This window comes from Rhipicephalus microplus, chromosome 5, assembly GCF_043290135.1.
Source record: "Rhipicephalus microplus isolate Deutch F79 chromosome 5, USDA_Rmic, whole genome shotgun sequence".
NCBI classification, from domain to species: domain Eukaryota; kingdom Metazoa; phylum Arthropoda; class Arachnida; order Ixodida; family Ixodidae; genus Rhipicephalus; species Rhipicephalus microplus.
The window spans coordinates 33268184-33289753 of record NC_134704.1 but is presented as its reverse complement, the minus strand read 5'-3'; the positions used below and the strand labels follow the sequence as shown (position 1 = coordinate 33289753).

The 21570-nt window shown below is 44.9% G+C and overlaps 1 protein-coding gene across 3 annotated transcripts in view; it reads right to left on the bottom strand.

Annotated features, from left to right (window-relative positions):
* Positions 1 to 258: 258 nt before the first annotated feature.
* Positions 259 to 21570, bottom strand: part of LOC119174745 (uncharacterized) — a 29781-nt gene continuing 8469 nt past the window's right edge. For all 3 annotated transcript variants that reach the window (XM_075895170.1, XM_075895169.1, XM_037425785.2), the window contains 5 exons: positions 17438 to 17582; positions 15649 to 15773; positions 11364 to 12240; positions 6712 to 6874; positions 259 to 5906 (listed from right to left, as the gene is read on the bottom strand). In XM_075895170.1, the coding sequence (XP_075751285.1) occupies positions 5644 to 5906; positions 6712 to 6874; positions 11364 to 12240; positions 15649 to 15773; positions 17438 to 17582 (1573 nt within the window). In that variant the 3' untranslated portion in view covers positions 259 to 5643. The remainder of the gene's footprint in view (positions 5907 to 6711; positions 6875 to 11363; positions 12241 to 15648; positions 15774 to 17437; positions 17583 to 21570) is intronic.

Below are 21570 nucleotides of genomic sequence, written 5' to 3'. Positions count from 1 at the left end.
CGACAGCACTCAAATATAGGTGACAAGATAGGAGTGCTTTTGATTCACATAGAAATGCTTCGCACTTAAGAATGCGTATCACCCTTGTTTGAATATTCAAATGTGTCTGAATATTAACCTCTAACTGCACTTACAGCCATGGCAAAATATTTAGAATTCAGATGAGAAGCATACTCGACATGCTTCTCTGTGAAGTGTGCCAATCCAAACAAGATGGCAGGGAGGAATTCTAAGAAAAAATTTAACAGAAGACGTTACTTGGAGGGCATATATATAGATAAATAGCTTTTTATTTATATGTACAGCATATACAAAAGGCCTTGTGTGTCAGTGTTACCAAAGTGTTGTATGTTACACACCAAACTTCAAAACAATGCTCATGGCAGGAACAGCAAATGAGAAATACCCAGAAACCTCTTTTTTTTTAGACATGACAGAGAACTTGATCGATGTTCGTTGTTTGAAATAAATGACAAAAAAGTACACTGCGATAATTGATGGGGAGGATTCTTTTTTCAGAAACACAGCCAGGGAAGGCCGACAGCTGCGGCTTGTCTTGCTCTAAATGCAATGGGACAATTTTTTACACATGTACAACACACACACACACACACATGCATACACATTGTCAACTTTCTCTCACAGACCTACTATGATGCCGCCTTTTTGAGAAGCAGCAAAAAACAATCTTAGTTCACTAGGGAGGGCAACACCCTCCCGGAACTTAGACAGACTTCTGGAGACTACTGTTTTTAATATGATGACTAGAAAAATGCTGCATCATCATAGACGGCGTGAGAGGGGTAGAGAAAAAAAAAGGCAATTATTCACCTGCTTCGTGCGCACGGCAGTCTGTGTATCACGACCTTTCTGAAAACTTGCATAAAAACGTCGAGCAGCCCTAATAAATACAGTTATATATATATTTTTCACAAGCTTTGTATCAAAAGCAGAGCCGTTCCTCCTCTGTGGTACAAAATTATGCATCGTTCAGAAATATTCCGAGAAAGCTTCGCCTTTCCCGCACGTCAGAGACATGCGCTCACCATTCCGTCAATGCAAGCTTTCTCTCTCTCTCTCCCTTGTTCAGCACACATGTATCACAGTAAAAAACAACAAAAAACGAGACCTCTTCTCCATACACACGCAATCACAGCATGGGCACAAAAAATGCGCATCGGCATGTTCATAGCAGATGACAGTCGCATATTTAAGACACAGGCAGAGAAAGAAGGCTTTCTCCCAGATTCACTGTCAACCCTTTGCAAGTAGCTCACAACTTAAACAACAGCCAAAGCCAAGCCATGCCATTCTATGTTCCCAATGTCTATGAAAGCTACCACGCAGAATGACAGAAAAAAAAAATCGCAGCTGGCCCTTGTTGATCATAGCAAGGTAATGCACATTTGGCATTCTTCATAACAAACTGCTCTCTCTTCTCTACATAATGAGGAAAAACTTTGGAATGTTAACATCTCAAACAAAAACATACAAGTTCTACTGGCAAGACGATGCATAATGGGTGATGAATTGATGTACTTGTAATGGCAGAAGAGGAGAGGTATTTTGTCTGTGTATTTCCCAATGCAGATACCGTGCAGCTCTGCCAGCTCCTTGCAAATTTGTTTGTCTAAATTTATGTCAACTGGTAGGTTTGTATCTTTGTCTAACGAGAATATGACAATTGCAACTTTTGTTTCTTCAACTCCTCAATTTGCCCTCAATACTGTTTCTTGAGACAATTTGTTCTCGAATCCACAGGTTTGGCACCGTGCAGAACTGCCGCATTCAGACTACAGTTGCATCTGTCACAAGTGTCGTAGCACGTAACGGCTGTATTGTCCGTTTGCGTCGCTAGCGATCGCGTATATTCACATTGATCTTTTCGGTGCAATACACTCAAACCTCTTGATAACAAACCCGGATAAAAAGAAATATTGGTTATAATAAAGTAAATGAAAAATAGCTGAACAATAAGTATAGTGTTGGGAATGAATTTTTATAATAAATTTTTAGATACGAATTTATTTTCGTTTAAGATGCAATTTTATTATAACGAGGCTTGAGTGTACGGTTTTTTACAATGCGCCAATCACCCCTCTGAATGTGTGTTGCGTCCTCGCAACAATTTCCGGAGCCTAGCAAGCTTCACGTTTTTGGCCATGGTTGGGCTATAGGGGAAATGTGCTGTGCGCTCTCATTTACACATGTCACGTCTGCTCTCTAATTAGGCAAACCAACTGCACAGATACACCACTGCATGGCTTTCAAGACGCACATGTAGACGCCAAATCTGGGGACCCGGAAGCCCTGCAAACGGAAAGTGATAACCGAAACTGCTTTGCCCATCGGTTGTATATAACGGTCTCATCAGTAGTTGCAAGTCGCAGGCCCGCTATCATTTATGTCCCAAACATTATATAATTTACGCTGAACACAACATCTAAACAAGCTCATTATGTTGCTTGCATTTACGTTTGCGATCCTTATCAAGGATCCGTACATAGTGCAAGTAGTCTAAACATAACTTTACAGACGAGGCCAGATAAACTATGCTGGGATGGCACATGTAATTACCTCTGTCATGAGTACGCGAGGTTATTAGAGAGGCTTCCCCGGGGCAGGTGTGGTAGATCTCAAGTTTCCACTCCACAAATCGTAAAGTATGAAGAAATGTCAACAGAGGGATGTTTAGCTCGACCCTCTTGCGTATTGCAATGCCCGATTGCTTGTTTTAGGTACCTATATGAAACATTTCCCCTTCGACGCAGTACCCACGCAATGCAGGTCTTCCAATTTCATGTGTTGCAATAACACCACTGTTATCCATAGCCGAAAATGCTTTTAGGACATGTGCTCACTTTCATCTGTAACCATGCTAAAACATTACGGCTAAGACTAAAATAAAGACTTCAGACACAGTGAAACAATGTGCAAGACCACACTGAAGCTGCCCTGAAAATATGTTTCACGAGGCCACCAATCAGATTTGTGTACTGAACCAGGTACCAATGATGATTACCAACTGAAAGATAGCTACTAGAAATACTACAGCTATAAATCCCTCCACATGACCTATTATGCAGATTCACACTGTATGCTTTCTGAAAGAAAAAAAAAATCCTGAAAGTGCCTTACAGCTTTTTAACAAGTTACGCACAATAAAGCAAAGCTTTCTATTTCTGGCATTATTTGCACCTGCAAAGCAAGCAAGGTTACAAAATAAACCTTGTACACGGGTCTTTGGCGACGTGACCTGTCAAACAACAACAAACTTTTATGAACAACCTCGCAAGTTCAAAAACTGTCAACACTCCCGCTCCCAGCAGCAATGTTCCTTTGAGAATCCTAGGGAAAGAAGATGTAGCGATCTGCCTAATGGGACATGCATTAGCACTGCTTGTTAGTCTGTAAGGCAGAATTTACAATATGCAATGCATGAATAACATCTATACATCTCAAAAATTGTACGGTAACCTTTACAAGAGGTAGAAATACGTTAATGTGCTTGGAGCCAATGATTCCTTCCACACATTGTGAAGACGTAGAGGGGCTGCAATCTAACGCGGAAGCATGAATGATTGACCTTGAACATCTGTACTCCAAGCAGAGCATATGGCAGAAAATAAATTTTAACGTTAGGAGTGTGGCAGAAAAGGTCTGAAAATTAACAAAATGAGCAAACAGTTGTTGACAGCACTTTCTAAGCACTGTTGATTTCCTGCACAAAAACGGACTAGCCAATTATACGTCTTGGGCCATTGAGCTAAGTTTCTATGTACATATATACAATCAACAAGTGGTCTCTCGAAGTGTATTTGTGTTAGCTTTGCTACTCCCCCTCCCCTCATTTTCGAAAATGTACACATAATGCAAGCTGAATTAAGTGCATGCCGCCGGGTTGGTTGCAAACAGCGGGCTTTGATCATTAGCTGTGGATGTGGCAAATTGGTATTCACGGCTAGGCGAGCACGACGCAAAGTCATTAGTCGACGAACTGTCATTGGTGCGGACATGGCTCGTCACTACCAGTAGGCATGAAGGAAGTCCTGTTATTAAACAAGAATGACAGAATCTGCATAAACAGAAACATCAGCGTATAGACCACTTACAAACATTAGCACTGCATCCTCCATCCTTGAATCAGTTATTTGCTGTACGCAATACAGTAATGTACTTATCCACTAGGCGAATAAACAGGTCATGTTAAATGTTTACAAGTGCACTTGAATAAAGTAAGCCAAATTCACGCTCGCCGCTCTATTTCCTGGGATTTCCCAGTACAAGTACTCAAAGGAGCTGCTCATAGACACATGAATCTACTATGAGTGAGCCGAAAAGCAAGCCAACACAGTGCTCTAAAATCAGATGAAAAAACCTACGTTTGTTAAAGCACGCAAACTCCTAGCAGCAGGCGCATAACTTTTACTAAGAATACTTGTTTGTTCCAAGTCAGGTACGACAGAATAGTGGTGATGAACGCTGCTGGTCTCTTCCATAAAGCACAATATCAGAGAAAAAAAAAAAACCTTTCATGGAAATTGCCACACATTCTAAAAAACCATGTCCCAAAATTACACTCAAGGCACTAGTGCTCAGACCCTCACAATTATCATTTCATATTTAGGCTCCTGGATAGTTTTCGATTGACTGATCCGTACTATTCATTTCTATCACTTCAATTTGATTTTGTTCTTAAACGCAGACCAGAATTTCCACCCACACATGGCAACAGTAACAAATTGCATTATATGCATGAAACAATGGTTTAAGAATGCACACTTTAACATGAAATAACCAGGAGGCTCAACAAAAAAGAACAAAAAAAAGTCATTTTAGCAATGCAATCTAGCTTTGCTTAAGCTAAATAAGGAGGAGCCTTACAATTTATTAAGTGTGGCCTACAAGTTCAACAGAACAAAAAGCTTGTAAAGTGAAGAAAATTCACAACATGGCAACAGTGTACTCGTGCAACTTTTCTCTGGATTTACTTTGTTGCAAACACACAATAAACGAGCGAGAAAGGTGTAGCTGATGAAATTTAAATGTCAGGAGAGGCCTTTGAATAGGCTCGTACATTTGAAAACAAGTGATATCCCACAAGATGATCGCAACAAAAACAGCAAGATGCACATAACTCATTAACAAGTGGAGCGTTTCTACCTGCTACAATTGGCCACGCCATTAAAAAAAACAACTCCGAAGGACTTGATTTAATTTTTCCTCACACACAATTTAGCACATTTCCCTCAATTTGGTCATAGCAAGGCAAACGAAGATGTGAACACCACAACATGCCGTTTTTGCAGAGCACAGACAACATACTTTTTTTCTTCCCCCATCACCCTTGGAATTACCACATGATGAAGGGCCGGGGTACAGTGCCAACTGAATGGAGGTTGTCAATTGCTGCATGGTGTCAGACGCAGATCTGGAGGTCCACAAGATGCGCAGTACCACTGAGTTGTTGCTGGCCGGCACTCTGCTTCAGGCCTTCGCCATGAGCTGTTACCGCGGGAAGTGTGTCGCCATCCGCAAGCTCGCTCCCGATCGTGCGCACTCTCGCGCAGAGTCGTGTTGTCCACCTATTCACACAAGCACACGAGAAAACTGAATGCACTGATGATGCAGTTGGGCAATATTTCACGTTGGCAGTGATCCACCAGGCACCTTTAGATGTGGCTGCTGTGGCCTGTGACGCCGCTCGTCGTTCGGGAGCAACAGGGGAAGCTTCAGGGCGGTTGGCACCAGCTGAGCTTGCACCTGCCCAGCTAGAACCTGCTGGTAAAGCTGCTGTTTCGCCATGGAGGCTGGCAGTGATGTGGCTGTCGAACCGGTCATGACACTGGACGCTGTGTCGGGCAGCACGGCGCGACCAGGGTGCGACCTTGAACCATTCCGTGCCCCTGTGGCCATGTGAAACACCTTAGTCACCTCTATCTCTGCTGAACTGTTCAACGCAAAATGTCTCGTTAGAGGAGGGAGGAAACGCTAGGCCTGTGCAGAACATGCAGCACAGTCCCAGCGAAAGCTGGAAGAGAGATCTTTCTAGAACTTGTAGTAAACTCTAGAACACTTGCAAGGTACCCACTATTTTTTTTATTATTATTTACAAATACTGCAGGCCCTTTTCGGGCCCAAGCAGGAGGTGGGAACATCATTAAGCATAAACAATACTTACAATAGTAATTACAACTGTCGCTAACATAAGTGGTAAAATATACATAAATTACAATCAAGCAAAAAAAATTTATTATTAATAAATATATTTGCTTCACGATTTCAAACACACAATATTATAAAAGTGATAAAACATGCACGCACAACAATTCAACACATGAGGTAAATTGCACACCATGCATAAAAAAGGTGAACACGACCATCAACTGCCAACATGGCTGTTTGGTATAAACACAACTTTACATGCCAAACAAGGGGTTATTTAAAAACTGAACAAGTGACTCTGTGGTACTAGCATTAACTGCTACTTCAGGTAATTTATTCAATAGTGATATCGCATGTGGAAAAATGGAATGTTGACATATTTTAGGATTACGAAACGGCTGCTTGACTGTTAAGTTGTGGTTTGTTCGACCAGACAGTATGGGGCGTTCAGTTAAGTAGCTTTCATGCGGTATTTTGTAGTGACCGTGGTACAGATGATATAAAAATTTCATGGCCCCTCACCAATGCAAATGGTTAACAGCATACCTTTTGCAACCAATTGAGCCTGGTGAAAAGTGGTGCCGTCTAGAACTCCCTGCACCGAATGATTGGGCACAGAGAACAGCTTGCTCTGCCCAAGTACTGTGGGCATGCCATTGGGAAGCTGGCTAGCTGTGGGCACAGGCACTTGTGGTGCGGCCAACAGTTCCTGCCAAAAGGGAACAGAATGCATTATGGAGCGAGAAGCAATCGAATGTGACAAGTAGACCGTGCACCAAAGGACATGTTCAGAGCAGTAACTGAAGCACAAGAGAGGACGAACGCATGTCGATGTAGATCCTAAAAGTGTTGGTGTATACCCACACTATGTTTTCCGTGACATTTTTGTAATATTTTTGACTGTGTGGTGGTCCTTTCTTTCACACTGTTATGTCTTCAAAGGCGCACTGTCAGAATTTTAAGCTCAAGGTGTGTCTGTGGATCGACTGCTCAACATCCATAAGTATTTTTGGCTAAATCTCGTGGCCGTCACCTCGAAGTTATTTTATTTCAAGGGAAAACAGCGCACAGAAGCTCGACAGGGCATTCAGCACCCTGCTACTAAAACATCACTATAACACGTTTGGCATGGCCCAAACCATCCTGAGTGATGATGCACTACATAGTAGTCATGATGCTGATGATGAAGTGTTGTATTATTGCGCCAAAGGCACTAACAACTGAACATGTTCGCACTTCCAGTGGCTGTCATCACTCCTCAAGCCTGGTCGTCATGCCTCTCCAAATGATCTGTCATGTGCTCGTCATTCAGCATGTCAGTGAACCATTTAAAGCTACAGTCGTGTTGTTCGAGGTGCGGAAAAAGTGGAATGTGTGGGTCGCTTCACTATACGTACGGTGCACACAAAGATGACCAAAAGTTATCGAAATGGTGTAGGGCACCGATTAATATTATATTGCTAACAAGCAACACGTGGGTAGCATTATATTAGAGAATTTTAAGTTCATCCATAGACTTCTCTACGTCGGCATATTATCGGATTACTGTGGCTGTAAATGTGAGAGGCCAGATAGGTGGGGCTATCTGGCAGCGCAAGGAAAAACCTGGCAAGCACAGAATTATTGTAGAAACCTAAGTCATTCTGCTTTTATGTTGATGTGCATGTGGTATTCAAGATTTGCATAAAACCTTTTGCATATACTGGAATGCCATGCACGTTAACATTCTATAATATAGCTAACTGAGACATACTACCAGCGGGCACAGTCGAGTGTGCGTGCCAAGAAACCTCCTCATAGTTGCTTGGAAAAGCGTCCATTTCTAAATCGCGGTTCTGCAAAGGTTCGAAGTGAAAATGATTCGCAGCAACTCCCAGCTCCAGAATGCTGTATTTATCACTGGTCAACAATTTCGACGGCGATGCTGACGAAAACACGACTTGACATGTGCACGTAGCAGATTAAATGTTGGCTCAACCTCATGCCACTTTTTTTTTTGTGCTCATGTAATCACCTGGGGCACTGCCTGGAGGGGATAGAAAGAAAGCACGGCCAGCGCTATTAATTAACAGGCTTGCCACCTTTTTTAGAGGCAAAGCACCATAGGGTCTAGGCTTGTCATTTGTTTTGGCACAACACATGCAAGGTACCCACTATACGCAATGACAATGATGATGAAGAGTAAGCGCCTTCCAGATCACAAAGTCTTTCTGCCATCGTTGAAAATGATTGTGAATCTACTCTTGCCCACGAAAGGCAAAGTGGCAACAGCAACAATAAGCTGCTATTCCGGAGGTGGCAGCACAGCAAGCTACGGCTCAACGCAGACAGCAAGCTACCCCAGAGGCTTGAGCTCGGGAAGCAGTAGCAAAACAGCAATGCTGACAACAAGCTGCAACCCTGACAACAAGTCCTCATTTTTGGCACCAAGAGAAAAAAAAATAAAACAAAGAAAAAGAAAAAGCGCAAGCACGAACACCGGCGTTGCGGTCTTATAATGGCTTGGAGGGGCCGAACACACGAGTGTAGGGTTTCCCACCAAGGTGAGTCTCCAAGGGGGAGTGCAAATGCTCCCGAAATTTTGTGTAATCAAAACAACTAGCTAGCAAATAAATTGATTTCCGTCAAAACAACTTTAATATGTCTTCACATGCGAACGGACAGGACGGCACAGCTGGCTGCTGCGAAAGCGCTGGTCAAAGCTTTAGCTTTGCTCGCTACTACATTCTTTCGACATGAACACCATAACGCTTCTAGCCTTTTTTACGCCTTTATTGCCCTTAATCTACCACTGCGTCAACCACGTACACTCAGAGCTCGTGGATTGCTATTGCATCACCGCGATCGTGGTTTTGTGCGCGGCGGTCGCGGCAAACAGTAGTTTTGTTTTCAATCCACATGCATTCAAAACTAAGTCCTTTTGTGCTATCTATGATCGCAACTACCACGGTTTCGTCCACAGAGTTTGGGGAAAGCAGAGTTGCTTTGACTGGTCGAGCGTTGGCCACGCGCATGCTTTTGGAGTTCCGTCAGTAACGTCATCGCTACACATGATCGTATTGAACGACTGCAATTTCGTACATAGCAGTTGTGGCAATGACAACCACACGCACTGTAGAAGACAGTGCGCGCGCTGGTCGCACCTGTAGTTCAGAAGCTTTGAGCATGCTGCTCTTGATCGGCCTCCATTAGACTGTTTTGGTGCCAAAGCTCATAGAATAACGCCGTTTTTGAGGCTGAGAATTGAAGCATGCGATGCATAGTGATTACAACTACTTAAAACTCCAAATGTTAAAGAAAAATTTAACGTCCAAAGACATACGTTGACAATGAAACGAATGCGAAAAGGAGGGCGGGGGGTCTAACAAAAAAAAGCACTATCGCAGAAATTTGCCGACTACTTCTCAGGCCGCCTCGATTATGAGCATTACACAGAAACTATGTCAAATCGCGTCTGGAATTGCACGCACTGAAAGACATCAATCGTTTGATTTCACCATTCGAGCACTACAAGTGCAGTGACCACGAAGACCACGTTGATTCCGTACCAAACTGCAACTTAGCACGCGATCGCTACCAAAATGCAACCAACGTAGATTAGGCCTAGCTTGCTGTTCGGTTGTCGTGGGAAGCTTGTCCAGAAACAGAGATAGGGAGAACAATGTGCGTGATACGAAGTATGAAATCGTGGCCAGGAGATCAATAATGACGAAGACCTACCAAGTTTACGTAACAGAGCTTTGGCAGAAAAGGCAAAAGCTTGCGTCATAAAGCCGTAAAAGGTTTTAAATTTACAAACGAAGTAGCAAAGGCGATATCAGTAGCAAGCTCAATAACGAGGATTTTCCAGACAGGAAACTTAAGCGCAGTTGATAAGGACAAGATCACAAGTGCCATGTTGAGTCGCCCGCGGTTGGAGCCACGCTAGCAACACTAGTACACTGTAGTCACGTGAACTCCGGTGCAAATCTGTCGCCGAGGCAACAGCCCACCTCTTTACTCGACAAGCCCACACCGCATGCCGTGTTTTTTTTTTTCTTCTCTTTTTCTTCCCTCCACCATTTGTTCCTTCACTCGGTGTCCCGCCCTCCTTCGTAATGACTTCGTCGCTCGCTCCCCAGCGCGCCTCCTTTCACTCGCACGCTCACTAACCCGTTTCTGAATTATAAGCGTGCAACACTGTATATTTAATGGCGCAACACCAAGCATGACAGCTCCACTGTAAAGCACATCCTGTTGAAAGCATACACTGGTAGAACAGCTCAGCCAAATCTTGCAGTCATATGCAGCGAAGAGGATTTGTGAAGTTGCTATTTTCTCAGGTGCCTTTTTTTCATACAGAGGGCCTGTGCTCACTTTCTTCGGAACTGCCAGCGCCTACTATTTGACATCAAACAGATAGCATTCTATTGGACAAATGCCAACATGAATCAAGGGCAGCACTTGGATCAGACGTGCTTCTTGCCATGGGTTGTCACCATGTGCCAATGAACATGTGGCGATGTTTTATCATGCACCTCAAGGTGATATTGAGCGCTAATGTAACTTTTTTCCAGTGCAATTCTTCCTGTGTAGCTTCCAGCAGACTCATTGTGACAATATTGAAAAGGCTCATCAATCGCATGACAAATCTTTTGACTACGCTTATTCTCGACAAATTCAAGAAGCTTTTTGCAGAAATTGATTTGCAGGTCCATAAGTGAACGATACTGATGGAATTATCGTATAATGCCAAGGAAACCCCCCCTCCCTCTTTACGGTGAATGATAATCCAACCAAATTTGGGAGAGGAGGGTGCTTGCTTTGTCCCAAACCACAAATGATATGGTGGCACAAGAACCACTAAATAAAAAAGTGCCCATACATGTTTCATGTTTCTTATTAAATGCTTTATTTATAAAAAATTTCACAAAATTAGATACACATTCAGTGTACTTATTATTGTGGTTCTGTTTACAAAAATTATTATTATTGTGATTCTTTTACATGCTCATCTTGAAAAAACAGTGGCCGTAGGGGAGGAGGGGGCTTTCTCAGTCATTGGCTCTTACTTTAGATTCCCCCCCCCCCTCCAAAATGGTGGAGGGTGTGAGCACATGGTTGGTATTTTACAGAACTTGAAAAAGAACTTGATGACCCCTCTAAAAGAATGCATATGCTCTCATTCCATACACATGCTCACGTAAGTGTGCACTTACCGGCAAGACCAAGCCTTGGGAGATGGAAGGCTGGTGGTGGTTGTTCATCACAGGTGTCGATGAGGTGCGTCCAGATGCAGGAGGGTTTAGTTTGCGTGCCTTCAGCAGGGTAGGCCCAGCAGCTGGCTTTGCAGCTTTGTCATCAACAGGGCGACACTGTAGCAATGTTGTGGCCACCGCCGGTTTGCTAATTTTAACCGAGTGAAGCAAGCCACCGCTGCTGACCTGCCCGTTGAGCACATCCGCAGTGGTCACCAGCATGGCTGTACCTCCGTCCTTGGAAGCCACACCCTGCCCCGACACTTGAAGTCTCGACAGTGCACCCAAATGGGTCCGAAACGGAAAGGTCACAGACGTGCCCGACAACGGCACTTGCACAGCGGAAGCCACTGATGACACCGGCGTGCTGGTTGCAATCGATGAGACTGTGGCCAGCGACGAGGCCAGCGACGGTGTTGATGAGGTCACCACAGTCGCGACTGTGGAGGAGACTGGCTTCTTTTTGCGAGGAGCACTGGACAGAAGCACATTGCCACCACTACTGCCACCACCATTGCTCCCCGCACTCCTGGACGGAGCTGCTTGCTTTGACGGGTGGGTGGCTTTTGACACTGGGTGGGCAGCGGCAATGGCTGTCGACATTGCCTGAGTGCTCAAGGTGCCCCCACTCGTGCCAGTTGGATGTGAACTGCTTCGAACAGCAGTGGCCAGAGTATGTGGCACTGAAGTCTGTGATGTGGCCACTGCAACCGGAGCTTCCACCACTGCCACACTGCCAATGCTGTGCTGATTGGCGGAGCGCAAGTGTTCATCTTTTGAAGAGACATAACCGGAACCAGCAGCGTTTGGAAGCCGAGAGTCAACCACGCACAGTCTCCTGCGAAGAGCAGACAAGCCATGTCTTGATTACTGCTGCTTAGCTTGTAAATGGATCTGTTTCTGCATTTGGTATTCTGCAGGGGTATAGCCAGAGGGCAGCACATGGTACCCCCCCCCCCTCCCTCCCTAAATGAATCCTGGCTATACCCCTGGAGTATGGGATACTGCTTTTATAGCACCTTTGTGCTAGAAAAGCAGTATCCTCTCTCTCTTTGAGATCCCATGGACTGCAGCACTTCAGGATTCTCTTTACCATGCAGCGTTCACAGAATGCAAATAAAGAAAGTTAACTCCCTGTGCAGACCGTCTTCACTCAGCTCATGCATTTCCACTAGAAACTTTCAATTTCAAGATGCCCGACAGTACAGTCCGACGGCTTTGTAAGAGACACCGATATTACACACACTTGGGGCATAAGACACAGTGTCCCTGCACTGAAATAGGGATTGATAAGAAAATGCAGATGTGGTACACCGCTTATTGGAGACAGCTTATACAGTCGAGCTCACATATAACGGCCCCGAACTTAAAACAAACTTTCGCTTAAAACGAACAATATCCGCGTGGCCGTGAAAATATACATTGGTTCAAAGGCATAAAATCGCACTTACAACGAACGTCTCCAAGCGCCGATGATCGGTTACAGCGAACGAAGTCAGCGGTCTGCCGACTTCCCAGGAAACCAATTTCGATCACCGATCAGGTATCGGCGAGGTGCCCATACATTTTTATTGTTAAACGCTGACCCTGCCTCCGCGCCTCTCTAGTTGCCGCTCTCCTTGACCGCTTTTTGTTACGCACCCCTCCGTCCTTTGTCCCCCTGCTACTCCGAGCACCCCGCATCGACAGACGAGGCCAGTGTTTTCACACTGCCACCGATCTTTCAAAGACCGGTCGGCCATCTACCCTATTTTGATCGCTGGTACTGTCGTTGGCGTCACCGGCCTGAAGTGACCAGACAATTTGCCAACATCGTCGGCCACCGACTGTATCCGATAGTCTGCGTCTAGTGCTCGCGCGTACGCTAGCCCACCGACTGATAATTTGAGATTCGTTTCGTGTTTAGGACTTGTTCTCGCTCACTTTGCACCCGGCTCAGCATGCCTTCCGCGCGCGTGCGGAAGTGCGAAAACGGCTGTTAATTTGCGCGGAACAAATCGCGAACTGTGGAAGTTCGTGAGGCCACGCAAACCCGCCGGCGCAACGAAACGATTTTTCGACTACAGCCGCCGATTCTTCGAACACCACCACGCACACCGATTCATGCGGTCATGCACTCCTTCCAAGTTTTTCTACGTGCGAGTTTCCCGGACCTTTCAAGCAAGCTACCCAACCTGCCTCCTTCCCGTGTGTTTTGGTTTTCAAGGTCGCCCTCCCGCCGCATCCTCCCCTCTCTTTATCGCAACTCCTTGCCTTTCTCGCAAGTCTGCTCACCTCTCTTGATAACAACCCTTTCACCCGTCCTCACCGCTCTGCGACGCCCGCCCCGCTGGCTCGAATTAGTTTCGTTTTCTGACTTTCCGGAAACGGGCCCAGAGCTGTTCCACGTGCTCTGGCATGTGTGTCGCATGTGTGCGTTTCGCTTGTTCTTGGTGTGCGTGTGTGGTCATGATGGCCGCAGGACTAGCACGGTTTTTCGTGCCGCTCAACAAAACGTCGAAAGTGTGACCGCTTGGCTTGAGCACAATCAGCGCGTTAGGTGCCGCGTTGCGGAGCGCTTGCTCATAGCTGTTGACCACCTGGCAGCCAACTTGCAGCTTCGGGCGTCCCGGTATTCAGCTGTGGAGATGGTGAATATTTCGTGGGCAGTGGTGACGGCTACATGCGCGCGAAGCTGGTTTTGCAAGGCCGACTTTGTCGACGTCGGGCCCAATACGGAGCCCGAACAGGATCACTGGGGAGGCGATTTGTGGCAGTGCGTCGTTGACTCCGACCTGGGACAGCGGGTGGGACATCTGTTGCGATGGTTTAATTACGGCCAATGATGATGCCGACACTGCGGAACCGTGCACGGATTAGGGCAGAGTGAATGAAGCACGTGGCAAGAGCGATTTGGAGGAATCAGATTGCGAGAACGATGAAACTTAGGAGCCCGTGCCTCATGCAGCTTATGCTATGGGCCTCAGCGAACGAGCACCCTGCTGTTTTAAATGAACACGAGACCGCCCTTATCGCTTCTATTCTTCGAAACACGAGCGTCACGGACTTTTTGGTGCAAAAAAAGTTTGTTTTCACTCTCAACTTTTTTTTAAAAGCCGTGTTTCATTTACTACGAACTTCGGGATATAGCGAACGGATGCCGCGTCACGCTCAGGTTCGTTATAAGCGGGCTTGACTGTATAGAAGACAAGAAGTGCTTCCCAGTGCATGCCTTTTATACAGGGGTACAACTGCATAAGATTGCAAATTGTAAGCACAATAGATTACACAGCCCTGTGAAACTGTCTGCGGGGTGAAATGGACACTGGTCAAGTAAGGAACCAGTAGCCTTGGAAATCGCAGATGCCGAGGCATTCAATTTCGCACACTGGTCTGGATTCCAAACTCCTACGTCATGGTGTTTGGAACTGGTTTTTGTAGTGTGCTTAGCTAATCACAGTCACCCACCACCTCTTATGGTTCAGAAAAGCTGAAAACAATGACTCCAAAGAGGCACATCACTCCAAGTACAGAAACGAAATGTGCATGAAATGTACACAGAAAGGAAGAAGCCACAGCATCGTAGATACACGAGACTGGTACTTTAAAACATAAGAAACAAAGAAAAAATTTCACTGCAAATGCAGCTATACCCTGATAAAACGACGATCAAGGTAATGGCGTCCTCAATAAAGCAAAATTTTTTATAACTTCATATGCATAGAACTTCATTTCCTTAATCTGGCACCAAGCCCTAGATGTGCATTGAAATTACCACTTTCTAACTTTGCCAAAAACACACGCAGAACCTCAAACAAACACATCAAATGCACACAGAGGCTGCAGGACACATGAGCGCAAGCTTGTTGCATGAGCAGAGCCAAAATTACTGACAGAACATAACATCCGCACATGCCTGCTGTAGTATGCAACAATTTCTTTGTACGCTTTCCTGGAGCTATCACCACAGCTGTGAAGCAATCAAAAGCAAACATTTGCAAGTGTAATGGCTGAGTAAGCCTTCTTTGTGCTTGACCTGTTTCTGGCTACAGAGTATGTGGCTGGGAAAATATTGGTTGGCTACAAGTGCTCTTTTAACACACGTCTCGCAACTTCTATCGTTTGAAAGATATCCAGCAGCTGGAAAGCACACCGTGCAATTGTAGTTAGGTGACGTATCGAACATTGGTGCCCTAAAATTGTATTAAAATGAAAATGTACCGACGACGCTCTACTCTACTGTGCACACAACAGTGGCATTCCATACTTCAGGGGTGGTGGTTGCGTGCCATCTGTGCCCAGTGCCGAGGCCAGAGCTGAACGGGTCGCGTCCCACCGCCGGTCCAGTAGAAACAAGCCGTTGCCCATTTGCCTCAGGCCAAAGGTACACACCTGTAAAGGTAGCAAATTTTCAATTTCAAAATGTCGGATAATGTAAAACGACCAAGTGTAAGCAAGGTTACACAGTCCTGGAAAAATGTCTGTGGGGTGAAATGGACACTGGTCAAGTACGAAACCAGTAGCCTTGGAAATCAACAGATGCTGAGGCATTCAATTTTGCACACTGGTCTGCATTCCAAACTACTGCATGATGGCGTTTGGAACTGGTTTTTGTAGTGTGCTTGGCCTATCACAGCCACCATCTATTTTGGTTGAAGAAACCTGAAAATACAGCGGTCAACCAACTAACTAGCACAACAAAAAGTGTCGTAGCTTTTGCAATAGCGTAAGCATGAAGTCCTGTCGAACGAAATTCTGCGTACTGCAGTCGAACCCCGCTACAACGAAACTGACAGGGCTCAGAAAAAATTTCGTTGTAGTGAAAACAAAAAAATATACCTGATCTGAGCTACCAAAACAGAAATGTTTATTCTCAAAATTAAAAAAATGTCCGCGTCACGACGCGATTCTCACCCATGCATAGCCAAGCCATAGTGAAAAGCACGCTGAAACAACAGCTACAACCGCTTTCGTGAACGAACCAAACAGTTGCATTAACACGTTAACACCAGCAGCTGCCCACCGTCAAAAGTATCTAACAACGCCGAAATGGCGGCAGGGTATCGTGGAGAGGGGACTTTTGCATTATTTTATGCCATTCTTATCATCCATCACTCGCGGCTAGCTGATTTTGTTGATAATGCCGACGAACAGCCGCTCTGATTAGTTACCACACTGGCCAAGCGCGAACATAATGATAAGCATCAGAATCAGAAAAGGCATCGTGCCGCGGTTGCACTAAGCAGCTGCGAGAAGGAAACCATGAACTGAGCGACTGAGCTTCCGCCATAAATCGTCTGCGGCTCAAAAGCAAGACAGTGGCAAAACAAAAACAGGGCAGTCTCTGTCATCGCTATCGAGCAATGGCGGCGCCCATGCTTGCTGAACAGCGGCGGTTTCCGGTGGTGCCAACGCGTGTTTTAGACTTCGTTGACGCGTTTTCAGGCTCTGAAAATGCATTGAAATGTTGAAGATAGGGTTTACTGCTTAGCAATAAGTAGCTGAGCCTGGAATTGCATCGTAAAATTTCGTTGAAGCGGGACGATCAAAGAAAAAGTGGCATTGACTCCTATGGACTGCTGACAGGGAATCGTGAATATTTCATTGTAGCAGAAATTTCGTTGAAGCGATGTTGGTTGTAGCGGAGTTTGACTGTATTACAGAATATTGTGCGCTCTGTAACAGTAAAATTGGCATTAAGTTATTAATACTTATGTCACTGAAGTAATTAAAAACAACGTGCATGGCTAGCAGTAGTTCAGTCTTAACAGCTTCAAATAAATAAATATATGTTTATAATGAATTTTTAGATATAACGAAGCATTGTCCTGGCAGGTGCGACTTTGTTAAAATGAGGTTTGAGTGTACTCCTCACGGCTTCTACCCTTACTGCCCTGTCCATGACATGGATGACAGCGCTAACTGTGGTGCCATTTCTCAGCCTTACGGTTGTCACCTTTGCCACACACAATATCTTTTCCTAACGCTGCTCTACTTTGTGCAAACCTACACGCATACATCACCAATAAAGCGGTAACTGTGTAAGCGCAACTTACGGCTGCTGGCCTAGGGTGGTGCGAGACGTAAGGATCATTGCTGTGGTCTGGCCTTTGACGCGTCGTGCTTCCCGAACTTGTAGAGCTGTTACCAGTCGATGGCTGGCTAGTTGCCTGTGCAGCAGGCGTTGTGTCCATTGGTGTACTGAGGCAGAAAGAAAAACACCGCAAAACGGAGGAGTTGATGGTTGTTGGGCAGCGGCTGACAAATCTGCCTAGAAAACAGGTCACAATTACCTATCTTGACAATCTGTCTGAGAATACAGATCAGTCCACTTGAGGAGAAAAAAAAAAGAAAAAAAAAGAAAAAAAAAAGCACTCGCAAGCTTTCAAGCGGAACCTATGCAAACCCAAAAATTGACATGGGACGTGCAAGAACGGCCACATCGGTGATTTTTGTTCTAATTAACCATTGAACTTTGAACCTGAATGTGGTGTTCAGCATGGTTGTGTTCAAGGTTATGGTACAATAACTCAACTTGTAGAATTCTCACATGACATTTCGCACGCTCTAGACTGTGGTTACCAAATCGATGCAATTTTCATTGACTTTTCAAAGACATTTGACGCTGTTACACATTCTAAGCTTCTGCATAAACTTCACCCTATTCTTAACAATTACTCAATGGCTACTGGACTGCTAGTTTTCTAAACAACAACAGTTCCCAGTATGTTTCTTTGAGTTCCTCAAACTCATCTGTTGTGAATGTGTCATCAGGAGTCCTCCAGGGCTCAGTCCTAAGACCACTTTCGTTCTTACCAGACATAAATAACTTGCTCAGTTATGTATCTGCCAAACCCGCCTTAACAATGACGACTGTGTACTGTATAATGTAATTATACCAACGATGACCACATTTTACTTGATTCTTTTGCACAATTTTGCAGATGGTCTACACACGGCAAATGAACATACACTTAGTTAAAACAGTCACTTTTTCCTTCTGTAAGCACACTTCTGTTTCTCTGTTCGATTACTCTTTCAATGGCTCCACTGAAACGTGTGTCCGATTATAAGTACCTAGGCCTCACCTTCACAGCCAACATGCCTTGGTCTAAAGATATCGACTACAACCTGCAATAAAGCTTTAAAGAAACTGGGCTTTCTAAATCTTACATTAAAAGATGATCCACATGAAACAAAATTGCTCATGTATAAATCGCCCACCCGTCCCATTCTTGAATATGCCGGCCCTGTATTGAACCCTCATAAAGTACCAGATGTCAACACGCTGCAGTATGTTCAAAAGAAAGCCCCCCGTTTCATTTTCTGATGTTATGACTAAAATTTTTCACCCTCTTCTCGGCTTGCTATATTATGTCCATAAACTCTGTCCGAGCGTCGCAATCTCAAATGCCGAAAGTTGCTGCATATTCTTCTTAAAGGGACACTAATATCAAGTATTCAGCCGATGTTGATTACTGAAATAGCGGTCCAGAAACCTCGTAGTGCAACTTTTGTGCCAAGATAGTGCTTATTTTGAAATAAATTCACGTTTTAGTAGTCCGCATCACATTACCACACTTAAAATTACCCGCCTCAAGTGGAACCCTTTACGTCACTATTGCCCTACACAACCTTGGCTGGCTTCACTGCGCGGTCGCCGACACTAGTAGCAGCCGAACGAAAGCAGCGGGAGCCACAGCAGCAACAACGGTCATTGAACATTTCCTGCTATGGCCTCCCAGATGACAGGCGTACTTAGTTCAACTGAGATGGCATGACCTGTTCAGTTTAACCAGACGAAAATTGAACTTTTGAACCACTCTCGCCATTCCTCATTGTAATGTCCAGTGTTTTTTTTTTTTCATGAATCGAAAAGAAACGAACAAGCTGCATTTCATTATGTCTCTTGATGCATGGAAGCTTCTTTACTTAGTGCAGCTAGTTTGATTACTAGTGATTAATTGTAGGCGGTAAGTCTGATGTGATCGGGATCATTTAACGAATGCTACACTTGCGGCGCATGTGTTCTTGTGCACTTACACTAATTTCTCGGTAAGTAGGATACTACTGTTGGTAATATTGTCATTTCATTTTAGACGCTTAAACGCATTGACCTTGTACTCCAACATAAATTTTTATTCTACTTTAGTGTCCCTTCAATACCCCACACTACACATTAACGAATACTTGTCTCCCGAAAAACTGAAACCCACACCATTCCATCTATGTACTACCGTAATTACTCGAATTTAACGTGCACCTTTTCTTCGATTAAGCGAGTTCATAAATCGCACGTGCGTTAGAATCGAGTACGAAAAAAAAAATGTATACGGTCATTCTAATGCCATCGGCATTTCAAAAATGGCCGCCCCCTACGTGCGTCGGCATGGCGCGTCGGCCATTTCTGCCCATGTGTTTCCCATGAGCGGCACTTCGTACGTGTGCTGAGGAGTTTGTCATCTTGTAGTGCATTAGCATCGACGGCATGAAAGGGCCGACTTTAAACACTCCCACTTTTAAAAGAAAAGTCATCGCGTGTGCCGAAACGGACGGAAATCGGGCCGCATTGCGGTTGTTCGGAGTTCCCGAAACGTGCGTGCGGAACTGGCGGAAGCAAAAGCAGAAGATTGTCGACAGCAAAGATTCACGCAAAAGCTTCAGTGGACCACAGCAGGGTCGGTATTCGCAAATTGAGGAGCTGCTCGGCGAATATGTGATTGAGCAGTGAGCGGTACAGCGGCCCGTGATGACAGAACTGCTCCAAGTGCAGGCTATGCAGTTAGCCTTAGAAAAAGGGCTAATGCGGAGCCAGTTTAAAGCGAACAGGTGCTGGCTAACTAACTTCATGAAGAGGAAAGGCTTTTCCCTCCGAAGGCGAACGGGCATATGTGAAAAGTTGCCGAGGAGCACAAAGAAAAGCTTCACAGTTTTCAGAGGTTCGTCCTAAACTTGCGGCACAACAACGGCTACCTGCTTGGGCAAATCGGGAATGCCGATCAGACGCCTCTTTACTTCGACATGCCTGGCACCACAACCGTCGAGAAGAAGGGGCGAAGCAAGTTCGCATGCTGACATCGGGCCACGGTAAAACTAGAGTGACGACAATGCTCTGTAGCACGTCAGATAGGCACAAGCTTCCCCCGTACCTCATATTTAAACGGAAGACGCTCCCGAAAGGAGTCGTTTTCCAGAGTGCTGTGATCGTGCGGGCCAACGAGAAAAATGGGTGCGCATTGCAATTCATGTCTTACTTTTTTTTTTTTTTTTTGTCGTGGAAACCGGGTGCGCGTTACAATCGAGGGCGCGGTAGAATCGAGTAAATACGGTAACCTATTTGAATTCAGCTTTTTTTCTGCACACTATAGAAAAATGTTATGTTTTGCCTTGGTCAACCAGATCAGTGGATGATTTCTCAAATGAATGTCTTAAATCATGCTTTGTTTAATTAAGAGTGTTATTCTTGTTTTCTTCTTTTTCTCTTTGTTTATTTTTTTTTCTCTTGCTGTGATGCATTGCCTTTCCCTTTGTGTGCTGATGTTGAAAAACCTATTCCTGCAATAGCCCAGATTGGGGTGCAGTATGTGAAAATAAATGAATAAAAACCTGAACCTCAGATGTCCTGCAATTTTAAGCTTCTCAGGTTATTATAAATTTGTCCTGGTTAACTTAAAATAAGTGTGGTGCCTACCTCTTTGTACAGCAGGTGACCTGAACAGGCAGCTAACAGATCGCAGCGTGAGGGCGAAATGACCAACAGTTTGAAGCACGAGACACTGCACAGTAAAAGCTCATTAATTTGACCCTAATTAATTTGGAAAAATAGGATAATTTTAATGTGTTCCCTGTCAGCACATGCATTATTAAAAACTGCCTATAACGAACTCCTCAATATTATGAAGTTTTTCTATTCCCCACTGGTACTCCATAGACAGACATGTATTTGCGCCTTCTATGTAACGAAGTAACAGCAGGAGACAACGTTGATAACGAATTTTCGCGATGGACAATCTGAGAATTTTGCCCTGGATTTCGCCCTTTTGGCATCAGCATGCATCTTCTGTGGTTGCCCTGCTGCTGACGAAGTGCATGGCGTGTGCAGATGTGCACAAGGCAAGCCTGCGCCTTTCGAACTGGTGTTTCCACCGTTCTTGCCGCCGCAGGCGCATGCGCAGATGTGTCCTCCCCT